The sequence below is a fragment of the Phoenix dactylifera genome, chromosome 13, assembly GCF_009389715.1.
Source record: "Phoenix dactylifera cultivar Barhee BC4 chromosome 13, palm_55x_up_171113_PBpolish2nd_filt_p, whole genome shotgun sequence".
NCBI classification, from domain to species: Eukaryota; Viridiplantae; Streptophyta; class Magnoliopsida; order Arecales; family Arecaceae; genus Phoenix; species Phoenix dactylifera.
The window spans coordinates 5501599-5523055 of NC_052404.1; the positions used below are offsets into that span (position 1 = coordinate 5501599).

The 21457-nt window shown below is 37.8% G+C and overlaps 1 protein-coding gene across 2 annotated transcripts; it reads right to left on the bottom strand.

The window, feature by feature from the left end:
• Window positions 1-3839: 3839 nt before the first annotated feature.
• Window positions 3840-21128, bottom strand: LOC103722094 (transcription factor LRL1-like). Of its 2 annotated transcripts, XM_017846411.3 has the most exons (8): window positions 20987-21128; window positions 20091-20192; window positions 19650-19949; window positions 19185-19301; window positions 16552-16617; window positions 14318-14383; window positions 10378-10437; window positions 3840-4404 (listed from the first exon to the last, which is right to left on the bottom strand). In XM_017846411.3, exons 2-8 carry the CDS (start codon window positions 20139-20141, stop codon window positions 4237-4239), a joined length of 828 nt encoding a protein of 275 aa, XP_017701900.1. In that variant the 5' UTR covers window positions 20142-20192; window positions 20987-21128; the 3' UTR covers window positions 3840-4236. The 2 variants fall into 2 exon arrangements, with proteins under 2 accessions (XP_017701900.1, XP_008810758.1); XM_008812536.4 differs by having other exon boundaries at window positions 19650-20192.
• Between the last annotated feature and the right edge of the window lie 329 nt (window positions 21129-21457).

Genomic DNA, 21457 nt, shown 5'->3' on the forward strand with positions numbered 1-21457 from the left:
GAGTTCAAATCTATTCAAATCTAATCACAAGCATCACGATAGATCTGTGGTCGGCCTCTATGAATCCATATTGTAATATTCCCTAGTTCACATAAACTATGGGTTGAGGTCACTCTAATACCATTTATAATAACTTAGAATTTTATCCAAACTAGCTAGCCGAAAGGTATTTTTTGAGTTCCTTCGTCCTGTATAAGTATCTAAGAACTTTTTGGTAAATCACTGATGTGAGACTAAACACACGTCCGTATGGGTTCTCAAATAATTTTGTGGCATTTCTTTTTGCTCCATAGGAGCAACCAATATTTTGAAAGGATTTTTTTCCTCAGCCTCTCTTCCCATGGCCCCAGCTCGAGCATTGCCCATGAATGGGCCTAGCCTCAACTCTAGCCCTGCCTAGGGTTGTCAAACAGAACCCAACCAAAACATAACCCATTTGTTAAATGGCCCAAAAATGTAAAATCAAGCTTGATCTCTTTATTAGGGGCATGTTTGGGTATTCCTACAAGAAGATATTGCAAGAATTAGAAATGTTGGCCCACCCAGCTCGCATCAAGGGCCGTCAAAGTTCTAGTCTAAATTCCAATCTATGAGCTTATTGGTATGTAGGAAGAAGCAAAGATTTATATAGGACTTTTTTCTTCCCATAGGATTCAAGCTAGGGGAGTGTTGAGTTGACAAGGAGACTATCCAAATAGGCTCAAAATAGGTAACTTGACCCAATCTACATAACTCGTTTAATACATAGGTCAGGATCAGGTTTAATAGGTTTTAAATATTTTGAAAAGGTTAGAAATAGCGTAAATAGGTTTTATATGATGGGTCGTACTTAGATCAATCTAACCCAACTGCTAAATAGATTGAAACAAGTTAAATGGGCAAGGATTCTAAGCCTGAACACAACTCGTTCAATAAATGTGTTAAATTGAGTCTATCCATTTATATCCCAACTTATTCAAGCCAAACCTAAATTTATTTATAGCGGGTTGGTTTGGCAAATCAGGCAATCCCTCCATGATTACCTTAGTGTCAATAGGGCTAGAAATGAACCCAAGCCAGCCTTAGGCTCACCGTACTAAGCTAGCTTCAGTTGGGGCCTTGGGCTAGGATCAAAACTGCTCAAATTAAGCTTGGTCCTAAAAATAAGGCCCGATCAAATGTCATTGCATGCTTCGGCCAATGCTTGGCCTAGCCTAGGCTTTCCTCGAAGCTTGAGCTCAATTTTTGGCTCAAAATCCGAGCCTAGAACCCAGCTTAATCCTCGCCCAAATTCGTTATTCCGATGGAATCTTCTAGGTTAGGTTTGAGCATTTCGGACCAATCAGGTCAAGAATTTTGAGTCAACCAAGCCAATTCGGGTTAGGCCAACCTTTAGTTTAAATAGACTTATTCAAGTAGGGCCCATTTGAGCTTTGACCGGAGATATGGCTTAGGGTTTCGAGCCAGGGTAAGGCATGTCACCTTGCCCAATTCCAACCCTAGGTATCAATCTCTCCCCTAAGCCCTCTTCTATCCTATGCCATTGCTACCCAACGTCCCCTTTTTCCTCTGCCCCGCCCCCACCACCTGCCAACGGAAAAAGAGATAAAAAAACCCTTCCACTTCCCTCAAACCTCCTTGCCAACCTAGATCGTGATGAAGGTGATGTTGGTCAATAGCAATTGCATTAATTTTTAACCCACACCAGCATCCTCCACCCACAAAATATGGATCCTAGACATCTACTGCTACCCTTTTGATACCTTCTTCCTCCTCCTTAACATGTTCTACTACAAGTTTTACTAAAAATATTTTGTTGCCGCTCCTCTACCCATGCTTAGAAGTGAACCATGACCTTTTTCCACAAGCCGCTTTTGATTGAGCCCATATCAAACTGACTACAAAGAGGCCTACCAAGAGCAGCATCAAACTAGCTTTAAATCGAAGAAGACCCTGACTACAAAGATGACTTGAATATCTATTAGAGCTGAGGAAGTGAGTTGGATATTCTCTACATTTTTCTTAAAAACTATATGTGACTTTCTTCTTGTTATGTTTGATAAATAGATTTTTTATTCAAAATTATTTTTTTAATTATTTCAGATCATACCTTATTAGATTTTAACTAAACTTATATTTCAAGATTTTTTCATGTGTTCTAGGGTCTAGGATCCTTGAAAAATTAAAAATTAGAAGAAAAAACACCAAAACTTGAGTAACAATAAAAAAATAGAAAAAAAAAATAAAAGAAATTAGTGAATAAACACCAGATTGGCATATGGCAAAACACTTTGTATTGGTTAGCTGCCTATATACAAGTATATCACACAGGCCTGAGATTGCGTTGTGACCTCTAGAGAATGCCTTACATTGTTGATTCCAAGAGCCAATGTTCGTGGGAGAGAGAAAAAGGAGCTCTAAGAATTTGTTTCCATAATCAAGTAGGATTTAGACTGAATTTTCTGTTGGATTCGTGGACTGAAAAATCTATTTAATCATGGCCTATATTAATCCAATACCTTTGGATCATGTAGGGAAAAAAAAACAAAAAAAGACCTCCCTGAATCTTTGTCTTCTTATAGATGAACAAGCCTATAGGCTAGGACCGGGCCCTTGGAAAATGTGGGCTAAGCAAGCCAAGAGGTCTGATTTCTATAGGATATTCGTGCAGAAATATCTAAACAAGCCATAAATGTTATCAAGACCATTAGAGCACGAAAATGGGCGGCCCCATTATGAGGTATTATCCACTCTAGGAAAGAGCCGCGTAGGTACTTCACCCCCACATGGTTTTGTCCCTTCGGTGCAACTTTCGCCGCTACCAAAAAGGCCCTTGCAAAGGAAAGGGAATGAGGCCCTTATAAGCACGACCTCTTTTTGCTACTCAAGCAGTATGGGACTAAAGTGGTCCTTGCCCCATCCGCCCCCCAACAAAGACTATGGGTGAATACACGTTGATTATGACTCTCTCATCGCCGCTCAACATCGAGGAATCTCTTTATTTAACATAAATTCAAAAATAAACTGGATCCATCTTCAGCCGATACAAATGATGCATTATTGCGTTATCAAAGCAAAATCATCAGGGGAACAGAGCGTATGCCCCAATCATTTGTTCATCCTTCCTTTTGGGGGTGCGGATGTGCTGCAAGTTGCTGGAATAATGTTTCTTTTTCTTGTTGGAATGCTAACCATGACACAGCAAGCAGCATGAAGAGCATGAACATGTTTGGTTATTCTCATGTGGTACAAAGGGGGTATCCAGAAACCTACCAAGTCACCTCCTCTGCAAACCTCAGATGATTTTGCACAAAGATCATGGCAGTCTTGGCATCTGAGTGATGCCAAATCAGGATGCAAGAGTAGAATTCTAGATGATTTCTTTGCCAACTTCAAAGAATGGGAAATCCAGATATTTGGCCTGAAATATGATGGCAACTGAAGATATGGCATATCTTAATAAAAAAATAGAATTTGTTGTTTTATGCATTGATTTGGTATTAGTGAACTAAAATATCAATGATGAAATACAAACGATGTCATGGGACCCGTTTATACTGCAGAAACAAATAGCCAAATATAAATACAACATCTACAAGTGCTTATAACCAATACATACTGGTCTCGTAGCCCAACGATATGCAAGTGAGGGTTATTAAGCAGTAATTTTTTTTCCTCAATGGACTGCAAATGGCACCATCAAAATGACTGGTAATGAGTCCTTTCCATAACAATTTCTATGAATAGATTGCAGACCACCTGCAGAACCTTGATAATGACGTTATGATGTTACTAGCAATAATATTATGCACGCACCCTTAAAGTACAGCTGAAAAACTCAAGCTATGAGTCCTGACCCATTCTGCTCAAGGGAAATCTATCAAGTTTATAGTCAAAATCATCACATCACATGATTTTCTTTTGCACGAGAACAAAATGGAGATAGAGATCTGTGGCAATTTTTTTATGATGAGCCACGAACATAGTTTAGCTTCGGTTCTTTACTGCACCACACATAAATGCTCTAGATTTTTGAGCAATGTAAATGCTTAAGAATCTGGAAATCACCTGTGCCAAAAAGATAAACCAAATGCCTCAAACTTCCCAATTAACAAAATTTCTATGCAATCAGATGTGATTCTGAATCAGAGATCTCATCCCTCGCATGGATTTCTGAAGTAAAATTCAGACAATAGCTGGTCAATAAAACATGTTAATATGCAAAATTCGACCACCATTGGCTTCAAAGAGCTGCCTTCAGCTGGTACGAAGAAGGGCATATGCCAGAGTCATGGGCAAGATTGCCAACCCCTTGCTCTCAAACAGCTCATTTGGTGAATTCATGTTCGATGCCATCAGTTGCCCCATCATTTCTTCAAGCGGCTCACCACACATCTGTTGATGGAGCAAGTAGTGTCCATACCCCTGCACAACCACATTATTTTTCAGCTATAGGCAGTTCACATATCACAGTCTGAAAAAATGAAAAGAGATGGATATCTTTTGTTATCTCCATGGACTTTCACTAGCTCAGAGATGAAATACTGTAAAAATTCTGCAGCAACGGCAGATTGCTAATGCCAGATACAAGACCAATTATCACATTGCCTCATTGGATTATCCTCACATTGTCAGTATGCAGCCTAGCCAGTGTGCCTTAAAAAATAGAATACCTTATTCATGTAACTTAACTGTTAGCACATGGCCATATCCATACATTACATTACCAGGCAAACAACATAACAGCAAGTACAGAGAACAGGTAATTGTGAATATTTATGAACATAGGCTTCATATAGTTATTAAAATTTTTAGGGCTCCTGCAGCAGCAATATAAAGAAACAGCTATTCTTCATCTACATGAATGAATGTATCGAAATTCTCTCTTTCTGCTGAGAAATTAGTATTTCTGTGACTACTCACTCTTTAGCATTTTGGTTGGTTTTATCCCAAAACTTTTAGATGTTTTCAAGTTCACCTGAGGCATGGGTTTTCTCATGAAACTGCTGAAACACTTTTCACAAGCCTCACACCAGATAGCATTAAAGAATTATGCATAGAAACCATATATTTGCAGTAACAGACATATATGGCTCAGCACATGTCAAAATTGTCCAACTACAGGTAAAGCTGGAAATCCAGGCTGCTGATAACCTTTTGACTCTTCAAAGAATATATCTATACCTACACACACAGACGGATACATATACAAACTGACATACATGAGTTCCAAAGATGTTCCTTGTAACAATCCAGAACCTCACCCAAAATGGCTAGCCGGAAGGTATTATTTAGGTTCCTTGATCCTGTATAAGTACCCAAAATCTATCCAGCAAATAACCGATGTGGGACTAAACATACGTCCGCACAGGTCCTCACATACTCCCTCCATTCGAGCCCTGAAGTCATCATCAGACTAAGAGTTCAAATCTATTCAAATAATCACAAACACTACGATCGGCCCGTGGTCAGCCCCAATGGATCCATACTGTAGTGTCCCCTAGTTCACATAGGTTATGGGCCAGATCCACTCTTTTACCATTTGTAATAACCCAGGACCTTACCCAAAATGGCTAGCCGGAAGGTATTATTTGGGTTCCTTGATCCTGTATAAGTACCCAAGATCTACTCAGCAAATAACCGATATAGAACTAAACACATGCCTGCATGGATCCTCACATTCCCAAAATTGCATATTGAGAGCTGATTATGTTTCTTATGTCGACTCTACTCGAGGATTCCAAAAAGAAACAAGTGCTAGTTTTATTTGTCAAACTACAATTTTATATTGCCAACTTTTCCAGGTAACAATAAAGTTCATTTTCTACGAATACCAGGAGATAAATACCAAGTAGTGTCACTGATTGTTTTTCCAACATACCAACATATTTACCTTAAGAGAAGTAGGTGAACAAACAAAATATTTTGAGTAAATTACATAAAACCCCTTGAGATTTATGTTTATTACACTTATACCCACTAGTTTATAGAACCTACACTTACACCCAGTTAATTTAATGGTGTTAGTGAATCCGTATCTCATATAAAAAGTCAAAATTATCCCTGAGTAATGAGTAAATTACAAAAAGCCCCTAAGATTAAAAGTAAATTCTTCTAACATCCAATAATTTAAAAAATCTACGCTTATTCCTCTGAGGTTTGTTTTTATCCAATACTTTAACCCACACTTAATAGAATGTTAGCCAAACCATTAACTTAAATGGGACCTAAATGCCATATCAGAAAAAATTTAAAAAATAACCAAACTAGCCTTAAATGATATAACATCCACTCAAGGAGGAGATCAATTATGAGATGCCATGGGTTTGAGCTTGATCTTGATGAATTATCAAAAAAGAGCCATGTGCCAAAGGAAAAGCAATCTAGATCTTTCAAGTAAATGGATGCCTCTAAACTTTTCTGCTGCAAAAAACTAACATCAAGAGTTTTATCACTTAAGCTAGCTTGTTTATGGTCCAAACCAGGCTATGGAACCGCAACTGATGCACCCTCCAAAAATAAGAGTTCTCATGTACGTATTGATTTGGATTCTTTTGATTATAGGCTGCCAGAGCTATTATAGCTCCATATATAGATATAGGAATCCTCATTCACAGCGATAATATCAAAATCATGTCTATCGTATTTAACAAGTAGAACTCAAAACCAACAAATAATACACCAGCATCCCCAATCTCTATGATGTGCTGGGCCGAAAAAGGAGAACAAAACTTGCTCAGAAAGGACAGAGGCTGGTCGGAAAGGGTGCTCGTCACCGAATGTCGATTGGAAAGGAAGCTTGTCGTTGGTCGCTTGTCGTGAAGGGAGCCCCTAGATGCTTAATCTCAAAGAGAAGAAGACTTTTGAAGACGTAATATTTCGAAGAGTTCCAAAAGTTAGAAAAGTGAAAGAGGAGCCTTATTTTCCTATAGAGGTAATTTTGACTTTTTACAACAGATGAACAGTTTCACTAATGTTGTCAATTTAAATGGGTGTAAGTGTAGATTTTTACAAAATATTAGGTGCAAGTGTAATAAACATAAACCTCATAGAAATTTTTATAAGGTTATTTTGGTCATTTTCAAATTTTTTTCTGATGTGGCATTTGGGTCTTATTAAAAGTTAATGGTTTGACTAATATTTTGTCAAGTTATAGGCTGAAGTATTAGATAAAAATAAACCTCAGGGAGGTAAGCATAGGTTTTTCATACTATTGGATGTAAGTATAATTTACCCCTAATATTAGAGAGGTTTTTGTAATTTACTCAAATATTTTTTATATATTACAAGACCATTTTAAACTTCTACAGGAATAAGGGACATTAACTTGAAAATGCAACTTGACAGATTATCACGAGAATAAGTACTGTGTTTATAGATAGTCTCAAATGCGTGCATGTAGTTTTGATTGGTGAAAAAAAATTTCACCATGTTCTCTTCACAAAACAAGCTGCATGCTTTTCCCCTGGCAACCCTTATAATTGTGAATTAACCATGCTGACACTTGGAATGAACTAATATGCAGCAAAACCCTATTGAATGCATGATGCAACTAGCAAGCTCAGACTACCTCAGTGTCCTTTTTATTAATACAACTTCTTTGTTTATTGTTCAGACATGATTTGAAGAAGAAAAAATGGTTTTCAGCTGATCTATTAAAAACAAGCATCACTAATCCTCAAAATTGTTAAATGCTATTTACCACATATACTGACAGTTCCAAGTTATTACACAAATAAGCATTAAAAAACATTTTGCACATGTGATATCTAAGGTTATAGGCCTAAATTCATGATTCAATGTTTGTTGGCCTAACCCCAGGAAGGTTGATTATATTAGGTTGACCATATTTTAAAAAATTTTCCCCGGTCCTTGAAGCTTTCTTTCAAAGTTTGCTTCATAATTTTACCAATCTTGATGTGATAAGACTTGGTGGAGGTGGAGGTCTATTAGCAGGTCAACCTCTATGTCTTGAGTTTCTGTCACTTTGGGTAGCATTTCAGGATGGGCTTATTGAAACTTTGGATCTGCTCAGACCACACCCAGCTCATTAACAATCCCATGTAAGAAGGTTAGCAATGTTGTATGGTTAGGTCTCAAGCAAAGCGCAAGCACTTCTGAGTGCCGTAAAGGTAATAAAAAATTTTATCATGAGATGAAGTGCACAAGGAGAAAAACCAAAATGGCCATTACATAAAGTTGAGGGCAAGGTCGAAGAAACCGGTACAGGCACCGCACCGGTTCTCCGGCGGGATGACTCGATACAAGCCGTGCCAGGCCTATACCAAGAGAGGGCACGGCACCGTGGGAGAGAAGAAAAGAGAAAGAGCGAGCGGGGGAGGGAGGGCCGGAGGAGGGTAGCGGATGCCGCGGAGGCCGCAGTTAGTTTTTTTGTTTCGAACGAAACAAGAATTCGGCCGCAGCTAAAAAAATTCGCGATTTTTAATTCCTCGATTTTTAAGTGAAGTCGGCAAACGATTTGCCGACTTCACTTAAAAATTGCAAAATTTTTTAGTTGCAGCCAGACTCATGTTTTATTCGAAATAAGGGAACCGGTCGCAGCCTCGCCTGCCGCGGCCTTCATCGGCCCCCCGTGGCTTTCGCCGACCTCCGCCACCCTCCTCTGACCCTCCCTCCCCCATTCGCTCTCTCTTTCTTTCTCCTCCAGCTCCAGCAACGGGTTTCGTTTCCGTTGCCAATACCATATCGGTGAGCCACCAGTATGGCTCGGATCGGCCAGAACCGCCCGGTTCGGAACGGTTCCGCCGACCTTGATTGAGGGTGCCAATTGTCAACTGAAAGAGTTACCAAAGTCTCCTGCATTGATACAAAAGAAACCTAGGTAAGATCACACCCTTATTCCAATACTTTGTGGGACACCACCCTAACTCTATTTAAAATATTTTACAAAAGAAAAAAAAGAAAAAAGAGAATACTACAAAAAACTTAGGAGACGAGTTACACCAAAACAAACATATGCCAAATTATTAAGATGGTGCACAACATTCATTAAAGACAAAATACAGGCCTATCATGCAAGTTAGAGGGACCTAGATCTGGTGGCAAAAATAGACAAAGACCTAAGAGTACCTAAATTAAAATTTTGAAGAATTCAAGAAAAACTTTACTCTATCTAAAGAGCTTTGCACTATAAACTATAACTTCTTACTTAAAAATTTAAAGAACACTTCTAAGGATAAAGGTAGAAATAGATAACTAGAAGAGACAATATTTAGAGCTTGATCAGAATGTAAGCATTTCTCCAAATGCCAAGTTCGTAGCATGCGTTGTTCTTTTTTCGGGAGAAGAGAGAGAGAGAGGGGGGGGGGGTCCCACAAGATAATGTTATATGTGAAATGTGAATAGCAACAAAAAATCAAGCAGGATTGCCCCAAATATAGCTAAAACGAGAATCAAGCCTCTAACCTCATCAGCAAGACTATATATGGAGCTAAGAAATCAATCTAACTGTAAACATAAAAGCTTTACATATGTTTCTCCTTACGAACTAGTGCATATGTAGTTTGAAAAAAAAAATCAAAATATTTCATGAGAAAAAACTAGAGCCTAACATAATCTGGAAAAAAATGTGCTAGTAGAAAGGTGCAACCTATGCCCTTTGGCCATTCAAAGGAGGCAGAGGAGATATGGAGTTTGTGCATAAGGAGTGTGACTCCAGGATCATATTACCTAATGATGGATGGTGGATGTGCATTAGAGTTTATGGGAAAGAAGCATATGCCCGACGAAGCAATACTTTATCCCATGTAGACCAAAGCATAGAGAAGACAAGCACCTCAAATCTTCTCTAGAAACAGACTGACCCCAAAATACAAGGTTAGTAAGGAAGGTGTGTAAGATGTCTGTCTTATACCAAGTGAACCAACTACAAGAAAATGACTGTTTTGATCGGCTATCTAAAAGACATAAATCTTATCCCATGAACCAAAAATATAATTCAAATCATACTTATGGGGCCCGCCGCTCTGTATTTTCTTAAGAGAACCATATCACGTGTGAATAGGACCTCTCATGTTAGAACGTACTGACAAACTTCACAGCCATTATAGGCATAAATAGGTATGTTAAGAATTCTATACACCTGCCATAAACGTGTGGAAGTTTTAATATAAAAGATTTTTTATTCCTTTTTTATATTGTAAGGATACATATGTTTGTGTATCGATGTCAGTCTTTGCATGTCTGTGCACATGTCCATGAAACTCCATGTTGTCCAGAAAAGTAGAAATTGCAGAATTCAAGTGAACTTCAAGTGAAACTTCTAATAACACATCGAGACACCTAATAATTTTCTGCCAAAAGTGTGAGAAGAGGAAAAGATTCACAAATTCAATCTTTAAATTATAGCTCACAAACAAAATATAGGGCATCCACTACCTCAAGGTGAACAAAAGGATAAAGTGTAGCTTCACCACTTAGCCGACTCTGACACAGTGCCTGTCATTTAATGAGGATCATACAAGTTAGAAAACTAATAGCCATAGCAATTTAGGTGTCAAGAAGAAAATAAATTATTAGAGTTGTTGAAAAAGGTGTTGCATTGTAAGAAGCCTTTGTTTCGATATGTTTTCATTCATCTATATTCTCAGAAGTTTGTGTTCATCATGTTTTCACACTAGGTTTCACTGACAAAATTCTAAGAGGTGAAACCCTATAATTAGGTTACAAGATTTGAGACAAAGAGGAATCGGGGTTGTGGTTTTGCAATTTGCAGGTGTTATAGGAAGCTATAGTATAGTACCTTAGGTGTTGAACATAAGACAAATTTACTAGAGTTGTTCAAAAAAAGGTTTCTGGATATGTTCTCATTCTTCTGTATATTGGGAGTTTGAGTTCACCATGATCTCACAATAGATTTCATTGGTAAACAAAAATCCAATAGATCAAGTGAAACCCTACATTAGGGCTGTGGTTCTGAATTTCTCCAAATCTAACTGGAAATTGATGGAAAGGAAGTACAAGATGGTCTATAAATTATAGGACAAGATGGTGAATGGGGAAGAATCTATAGTTTAAGGTGAATAGAAGGAGATCATCAAGATTGAATGTCCTATCGCTTATGTTTAATACTGTTGAATGTTTCAGATAAGCTTGCAGCAAAAATGAGGTGAAGGATTGCCTAGTCTTTTTCTTTTCCTCTTTAAATCTCCTCTACAAGTCAACCAGCCTTTTTTCCTAAAACAGATCAATCCAATTATAGTAGGAACAAGACCTATTGGAAGTAGGAACTGTATGAAATTAACCAACTAAATGAGACAATAAAGTAGACAAAAGAAAGTTCTTTGCTGATACGTGACAACACAGTTTATAACACCTAACTAATTACTTTGAAGATTCCTAGTGACTTTGTGCTGTAACAGCAACCTGCAGCCTTATTTTTTTGGACTTTTGTGCTCTTTTACACTCTGATGAAGGCTTAACTAAGTTCTTTATTCCTGCATTGTCCATGTTTTGGTTGAATGAATGCTTAACAAATGTCATTAGTTTGCATATCAGATCACTTTCTAACTCGCCTCACTGGATAACTTAGGTGAAAACAGCTGGGCAAGAAACATACACTGCATATTCTGACTCAAATGGAATACAGCGATCACTAGAAATAGAAAAGGACAGTCAATGCTAACCAAAATATTATCATATGATGATATGGGAGCGTCAATGGAAACTCCTACTAGCTACAAGGCAATCAGAATTTCTTTTTTCTATCAAAGAAACATCTCGATCCATTATTTGACAATAAGCACCTACAATTTAACAGATTGAATTATATAACGGAGCAACAACTCTTCAAACACAACTGAATATCACTTAATTTAATATTTATTAGAAAAATTGCTTCAGATTTTATTTGTATGCAAAGATATTAAAAAACTTTCAAGAATGACATCACTGATAACTGAAGACGATGGCCAAGACTATGAAGGTAAAAGAAAAAAAAAGATTAGCAAATCTGTTGAATCGTTAAACTGGTTTTGATGACTATGGTGTTTTGATGGCATAACATGCTATCTGTATGAAGTTGTTAGCACTAGCACAGTACAGCATCAAACACAGAATTACAACCTAGCATCGACATGCATGTTTTTTATACTAGCCACTCACCTAGTCTTTTACTCTTCTTATGAGTATGTACATCAACTATACATATATATAAACTATTTTGGTAGACACAATTGTAGAGTGGTGACATGTTCATCAGATGTTGATCCTGTAATTGTATATATATCTTGAGGTGCTAATGAGGTGGTGAGCTAGCTCATGTGTCGGTACTCAAGTTCTATGCAATCAATGATCAGAAATTGTCATCCAACAAACATCATGAAAATTCATGTTTTACTTAAAGGATACACTCAGTTCATGCCAACATTGAGATACAATTTAAAGAATAACTTGATTGCACTAAATTTTGTAAGATCCAAAAGGAATCTGGCTGATCAGCTTACCAAAGGATTGTCTAGAACAGTAGTTCTAGAGTTGTCGAGAGGGATGGGGCTAAGCCCATAAGTAAAGTCACAATAGTGGTAACCCAATCTGAAAAGATTCAATGGATAGAAACAAGCTAAATAGGTGACTAATGAGGAGCACTATTTATTTTTTCCATCCCTAGGGCAACAGTGCTCATAAAAAGCAAGGGTTAGGTTGAGTTTTTACTCTTAATGAATCCAAGACCCATGAGGTAGGGTACCTACTTGCTCGTACCCTTTTGAGGATTTACCTATATGCATGTAGTCGTGAGGCCGCGACTGTGGAAAGTGGGTTGTTCCCTAAGAACACATATAAAGAGATACCTGCACATGACCGTAAAGCGCAAACTTGTTTCGAGCATTGTTCATGCTATATTATGTGTTGTTGATAAAATCTGAGCCATGAACCAAGGTTCAAGACATAGTCCACCTTGGCTCCACAGAGGTAATCAATTGTCACTAAGTGAAGGTTCAAACCAAAATGTACCTACACCTATTACATAATATAAGATACTCAACACTTTATTTTGATTTTTAAATTTATTTTGATTTTAAATTTTTAAATATTTAATTTATGTAGGGGATTGTTGAATTAAATCAAATATTTTAAAATTTTGAAAACCAAATTGGTCAACAGCCAAGTGGCAAGCATCCGCGCACAAGCAAGGAAGCAAACATGGAAAGATCCCCAAAGAAAGCAGGCCATAACAAGTGTCATCCATCCACGCGCAAGAGCAAGCATGGAAAGGCCTTCCGAAGAAGGAAGCATGGGCGGCCAACATGCAACAAGACACAGGATCAAAGGAGCACAAGAAGACACATTATCAATCCGCGGGAGGAGAGTCTGCTTCTTTTGATGCGCCTGAGCCTATATAAAGGGCTCTAGAGATCATTTCAAATACAATGAAAAATTTTTCTTCTGCCTATTCTAAGAGCCTATATAAAAAGGACTATAGGAATCATTGGGGAGAAAAGAAATAAAGAAAATTTTTTTTCTTCTCCTCATAATTTCAATTATTTTTCTGAGTTTCTTTTGAGCTATCTGCAAGCGTGAACGTGCTCTTCTTTCTTCCTTGGAGGCGCACTGACGGGGAAGACGTGGTTTTGTATTGGATCCTCGTATCTCTAGGAGATCTGTGCCAGTAGACCCATGCGTGGGGGGCATAAACTTTTCTGGAACAACGCGTCAGTGTACTTCGATCCACAGGCCATCTTCTTTCATTTCTTCATTTTATTATTCTATTGTCAAGTTAATTATTTGCTAGTTTATTCTTCTTATTTACTATTTTTGAATATTAGAAATATTTAATTATTGATTTATCAATTATATTTGTGCATCTAGGCTAACAATTCAAGCATATACTCTCCCATCCATACTGCTGTTTTGTACTTTTTCAAGCCTCATAAAGTCTTGATCTTCATTTCTCCCATTAATTTACGAAGGTATTACTTGCTACAAGATATTCCTTTTTCCTGCTCCCCCAAACCCTTAAGTATCATGACTATCATATCAACCCCAGAAAGATATGGAAGGCAAACTTCTTTATTGAAAATATCCAACTTACTATAGTGACTGGAAGTCAACCTCTTGGGTCTGACTTCCCTTTTCATGATTTCATCAATAAAATTTTGGTGGATTCCTCTCCATTGCTCAAAAACAAAAAAAGAAATATCCAACATACTAATAGGTCCAATTAAAGATTAATTCCATTGTTTCAAAGACAAATTGCTCTTTCATAAATCCATAAACATGATATTGATCATCAATGCACATCCATACATATATAGCTAAATACATATGTATGAACATAGTACATACCTACATACGTGTGCAAGAAAGGAATAAAGTTTACCTTAAGCTGAAGTTTCAAAAACTTGATATAGTCAATGATATCATCCAGTGCAGATTCTCTATTGCCCTACATGTAGAAGTATGAAAAACAAAAGAAAAAAAAAATGAAAAGACAGGTCAGATGAGACTCTGCTAAATGAAAGTGCATCATATCAAAAAATGTCATCAAGGTGACCACGTAAAGTAACTTAATTCTTTTCTCAGTATTATGAATATTGCACTGTCATTCGGTTATATATTTGTTGCATTGGAAAAGCAGATTACATATGAAAGATGCTTCCCAACAACTAAGTGCATTTGCAACATATTCATGGACGGTACCAAAACAATTTGCTTTTAAAAGAAAGATTTTTTATTCTAGCATAAGATGGAATCAAAAGCTTAGCAACATAATCATTTAGTAACGTTCAATTTGCTAAAAATTAAAACTGAAGTGTGAATCATGCAACTACAACATATAAAGTGATCGATGTTATACATCAACTTTTTACGCAATGGGCTCACATAGAACAGTATGGAGAACAAGCAAAACTATGTAATATGGGATTATAACTTGATACTACAGAACTGAATCAGACACTTGAGACTCCCCTACCCCTTTAGATCAGAAAAATATTTGCTGCCTTAATGCACTAGATAGCACTACTGTATTAATAATGCCCCACCTGCCTGCCTGCCTGCCTGCCTGCATGTGGTTATGTATATATCAACCTCGGCAAGATATTGCAATACTATATTTATACCACGAAACGTACAAATTAAGATGAGGCATAAACAATGTGATCAGCCCCAAAAGAGCAAGAAAAAAGCTTCAAAACCCATAAAATTTTGCTAAATATCTAAACCTAATAAGGAGGAAAATGAGGTAAGTTAACCCTATCAGGGACAGTGAAAATATATACACTTTTAGGAGAAAAGGCCACCTGAAGTTGGTTGTTATTGTTCAGAGGTCTTATTCAGATCTAGTTCAAGGTTACTTATGTTTTTATGAAAGAACAAAGCTTCCACAGGTTTCTAGGTATGCTTTAACTGATAGCGAGGTCAAACACCACAGGACCTGCAAGCATATAGTCAATAACTGCAAGAACTGAAATGTATAGAAATATGCCAAAATTGGGGGCCCAATCCAAGTGCAGTTTAACAATATGCCGTTGCTTAAATGAAGAGGAGAGGATGGAGAAACAAAACATGGAGCTAATATGAAACTCCAAGTTTCAACTATCATTCAGCCCCGACATTAGAGATCTGATTGGTGGCATCACTAGACTTTTGAAGAGGGTATCCAGGGCATCTCCTTAACGTATCAAGGAGAATACATGATTGAATCAAGAATTGAAGATTCTGGCTAATGCAGACAATGATCAGAGACAATGACAACCATTCAAAGTCAGACTGGTATCATCATCCGCAGAGAAAAAGCTATTAGAAGGTAAGACAATCCATTCATCTCAAGAACATAACAAATGCATACACACATGGCGTGACATCAAGAACTCAAGCACACCACCAACTATATTAAAGGAATAATATATTACATGAAAACATGGTATAACTTAACCAAAGTAACAACGTAACCATGGACACCAACACAAACAAGCAAACATACACATGCATGCATTAACCTGTTGCGCATGCTGGACAAAGTTTCTAGATGAGGTTAAGTGGCATGACTGATATTGATGCTGGACAAAGTTTCTAGATGAGGTTAAGTGGCATGACTGATATTTTTTATATATAAGCAATATTGTCGGTAATAAGCACTATGGCGTAGCCAATAATAATTGTCATATACAACCGATAAGCACTACATATGGGAACCAATGGTTCTGGCTAGAATCTTGGATGGTGCATTCCAAGTATGGGGACCTAGGTAATTATAGTGGTGTGGCCTCCCTCCCCTTCTCTCAAACAACAATGACAATAACACTAATAATAATAGTAGTAACAACAACGACGACACCAACAACAACAACAGTAATAATAAGTGTATATATAGGCTTTTTTTTTGGTAAAAAGCACATATAAAGTCATATACATTTCTTAGTCATATATTATCCTTTTCTTAGCAAACTACATCTGATTATAGATGGCATGTATTAGGTGATGATAGCATGTCTTAGGTGATATGTTCATTATGTGATTGCAGCATAACCAATCATCCTCTGACAATGAACAAAACAAGAATTGCAATAACAGCACAATTGCATCAAAAGTTTGAGTACACAGGCATGTCACCTTGCCAGAAGATGGTACGCAATTTTGCAATGCTTTGATTCCTTCAGCAACTCTGGCTCTGTGGAGCTGCCATTAGTACATCCAAAAGAAAAGTAGATCAATATAGAATATAGAAAAAATTGAATTTAATTTGATTCATAAATTTCAGCTGGCTAGGATGATAACAGAACAATAAGAAAACAACGATATATACAATCAAGAAGTTACTTTCACTAGAAGAGCACAATTTGTTAACTTATCTTTTTGAGGAAACAGATCATTAACTTGTTAGGCGCTATATGCACAACAGAAAGTCATGATAAAAAAAAGGCTGTTATTATGATGGCCCGGTCAAGGCCCAGCCCGCTTGACCGGCCTGACCCAAGCTTGGCCCAGCCCAAGCCCATTAAAAAAAAAAAAGAAAGAAAAATAGAGAGGAAGACTCCCATCGGAAGTCTTCTTCTTCGTCTGACTTTCTGTGGGAGTCGACTTTCAAGAGCCAAGGAAGGCTTGCCTCCTCTATATAAGCACCTCCCCACGTCTCTTTCTCCTCCACCGACGATCATCGAGCTCCCTTCTCTCTCTCTCTCTTTCCCGTTGAAGTTCATGGCTGCCTGTCACTGTGCCCGCCGGAAATCGAGGCCGGAGAGCTCGTTGGAGCCAAGGTAAGGCCCCGACCTTCTTTCCCTTTGTCCTCCCTTTCTTCCACGGCCTTAAACCACCGCCGTAAATGGAGAAATTCGTCAAAAATTGGCTGGACCACTATGATCACAACCACCGATTGCCTCCCTTTCTCCTCTATTTTGCCAAGAAAAAAGAAAAGAAGAAGAGAGAGAACCATCCCTCTCTTTCTCTCTCATCTTTTTCTTTTTCTCTCTAAAAAGACCCATGGATCTATGAACTGAGTCCCATCGACTTGATCTATGAACCTAAGTTGACTCCTGCAAAGGGCTCTGATCCGCCTTGGTGCTCGAGCCGCCTACTAGGCCGGTCATCCCGCCCCTGATGCATATCCCTAAAATCCCCATTGATGAGTCATGTTGATTGATCTTGGCCTAATTGAGTCTGATTCATTGAGCGAAACGTCTAGACTTGACCCACACGAAACCACCATACGCTCGATCCAGTTTTCTCAAATTATTTATAAGGATCAAGCATACGATATTATGAAACTCATGATTTATTGTGAAATAATGGTTTCATGAATATTTTAATATTAATGACTTGTTTATGAACTATGAACTTCATATTTATGGAAACTGTATTTTTGTTATGAAAAAGAATAATTTCATGATTATTCTTCTACCGTTAAACGCTTATTTATGGACGATGAACTCCATAAAGCTATTTAGTATTTTATTCATGTATGATTCAAAAAAATATGATTTAAGAAAAATTGTTTTAAGAATTATGGCAAAAAGGCTCTCAGATAGCTATGTATGGCCTCTAAAAGCAGGGTAGATCAACATCCAGTTCCATACAATCCTGCCAGTGGATAATAGTAGTTGGCACGACTTGCCAACATATAATAGTAGTTGGCACACGACTCTACTAGCAAGTAATAGTAGTTGGCACACAACCCTGATAGTGGGTAATAGTAGGTGGTATACGATCCTGCTAGCAAATAATAGTAGCTAGCATACGATCCTACCAGCAAGTAATAGTAGTTAGCATACAACCATGCTAACGGATAATAGTAGTTAGTATACGGACCCACCAACGGATAACAGTAGTTGGTGTTTGTCGATTATGGCCCTGTCATAGGTATAAAAGTGATCTTAGCATTTAGTCCGAGAGTAGTAATTTGATCAATGATATAGTTAAATGGTAAATGATTTATAATTTTATTTATGCTATACACCTGAAATTATGTTTACGACATATTGATGATTTATGTATGCATGATTGACTTTATGACTTACTTTATCATATGATACTATGATATGTTCTATTTTGCAATACTTGTTATTTTCTCTATATAATACATCGAGTCATGCAAAAACTTATGCTTGATCCAATAAGATAATGAAAGATTTATTTACCGAGTTATGTGGCTCATATATCTCTATTCTTATTTTTCTCTCTCCAGACAAATAGGGTCAATAGGAATGAAGAATAGTCTAGGCTTAGAGTTCGCGCTAACAAGCTTGACGAATTTGTAGAAAAAATTTAATATTTTAAATTAACTATGAATTTGTAGCTAATATTTTTTTGAATATTGAGGATTATAAGTTTGGTATTTATATTTGAATTTAGACAATCTGAAGGTTTGGTATTTATGTTTGGATTTAGACAATCTGAACCAATATTGGTTGCATTTAATAGACAATAAAATTGGACTTTTATTTATTATATTTTGTTTAAGTGGAATTTGAAAGTTAAATGAAACGTTTGGCTTCGTGTTATCGTAGGTTGTACCCCTTGGTAGCACAGCTTTGTCATGCTCCAGATTTAGGGCGTGACAGTTGTTACTATGCATATAAACTGAAATGTTCATGAAGCAAAGTGAGCTTCATTGTCGTTCAGGTTTTTCCAGTTATTTAAATAGAAAAGGCTGAGCCCAAGCTCTATTTTTTTTCCTTACAACAAACTTGTATCAATAAACAAATGGATTATGCTATGACTTTGTAGAGTTAAACACAGACATCTCTTACCCTTCTACTTGCAGCAGCTTGAGCTCTGGCTTCTCTTGAAGAGACCATGACCTTCAAATTTGGCTCAGCAGAATTATCACTATCATCATCTGGCTTTTGTTGTATTGAAGTATAACCCTGTAAATTTAAGTAAACAAGTCACGATATGGCCACTTTTCATAAGCACTTTCCTTGTTACGGATTACTTGTTAAGGTACAAATCAAGTTAGTATGGAGCTAAATTTCACCCCATGGACATGAATTTATGGAAAACACAGAATAAGGAACAGATGTGCTTGTGGGAGGAACTCATTTTCAGCATTCTTAGACATGCTTGCAGATTTTTCTTCAGTGCCTGGCACTGAATACCCAATCTGTAAATTGCAGGACACCACAAATTTCCATACTTTAAATGCAATTGTATCAATAAAATATCAATAAATGTTATCCTGAAAGACATGTCAAAATGTGAAAAAAATGTCATACCATTGGAATTACCATACTCTCAGAAGGATCATCACTTTCAATAGGGCAACAAGCCTTTGAGAAATCCCTTGCAGTTTCAGTATTGATGCTAGTGGGTGCAGGCGCAATTCGGTTAACTCTGGAAGTACCAATATCGGGAATAGATGAGTTGTTCAACCGATTCAGAAGAGGATTGGCTGAAAATCTTGAATTGTCATATGCATTATATGTTTGAAAACCACTGATATCTTTTCCAGCATCAAATCTGGTAATAGGTAAAACAACACCCTCCAGAATGTCTCCAGCAGGAATGGCACGAAGCTGTCTTGGACCACATGACACAGGGTTAGTAGAAAGCAGATTAACATGATTGCCGCATACTTGCAGATAATGGAACTGTGGTGGGCAAACATGCTGAGAAATAGGATATATTTCATTTCCAGGGGCAGTCACTGGATTTACTGGTACATCTCTGCATTGTTCCGCCAATGGCACCAAGGCACTCATCTTCATAGAATTGAATCGCTTGAATGGCCGAGGTGCTCCCACCACCACTACCTCCACCTACATCACCAAAAGCACACAAGGTCCAATGCCCGGAATTACTTGCAGTCAAGGAGTCTGAATCATGGCTTAGGATTAATATATAATATCACATTTCACCAACATAAACTTAAAAATAATACAATCGATTCTTACCGCAGATAAGGAGATTGACTTTTCTAGTAAAAAGAAAGCAACGAGCAAAGTGAACAAAGTCCAATGTCATTCCGCCAGAATTTAAGTACATATTAGTTGCAATGTATATTTTCATTTTAATGTTTTCTAAGAAGATCTCTTCTTTGATAACAAATCAAACCACAGTCGACAAATGTTTTTCCACTGCAATTTCACATAAAACGATAGCAATATAAATTCAACAAATAAGTATCCCACATGCTCCGTCTGTTATTTGAGCAAACATCCAACTCCAAGAAAATCGAACAGCGCGAATATTACAATGAAAAAGGTTCTGATAACAAACGAATGAAAACAAAGTCCACATTGCTCCAAAGGATTCCTGTCAAGAGAATCTGCATCCTAAAAAGTTATACTTCGATAAATAGTCCGAGAGAACGAGACAGCGAGAGAAGGAAGCATCACACATGGCGATGCATTCGTTATAGGTGGTTCTTGCATATGCGATCAAGGTCTCAAAAGACTGTAAGCGGAAGGTGGTTCAGCACCGCCGGCGGCAGCCTTAGCTCCACCTCCACCATCCCGCCGCCCCCATCCAAAAGGGGAAGAGAGAGAGAGAGAGAGAGAGAGAGATTAAAGGAGAACAGAAGAAAGTAAAAGAAAAGGGTTGAAAAACTTACCTGGAATTAGCACCGTCGGCCGTCGGCCGGCGTGCGCCACTCGCCGACCGCCCGCACAGCCGCACTGCACTGGGATTTGGGCCGTTCACTGTGGGTTTAGAGGAGGATTAAGAGGCGTGGGTGGGGTTTGCTCAAAAACTGCATCCAGGCTCTGTTATTCACTAGTAGGCTAGTTATATAATGCCACTGAGTAGTCTGAGTTACAGCAATTTAAAACAGTGGATTAAATGCTTGCAATTTTAATTACACATTATATTTGGAAAAAAAAATAAAATCCGACCGGATTATACATAACTCCGACCTGGCCAGATTTCATATTTAGGTCGTGATTTTGAACTTGATCCCAACACATTAATTGATAGGGTTGGGTCATGTTGCTGGAAATTGGACCCGGGGGCCGCCGCGAAACCGAGAGAGGAGGAGCTCCGCTGCCGGGACGGCGGACGACGGTGCGCCGGCGGGTGGCGTCCT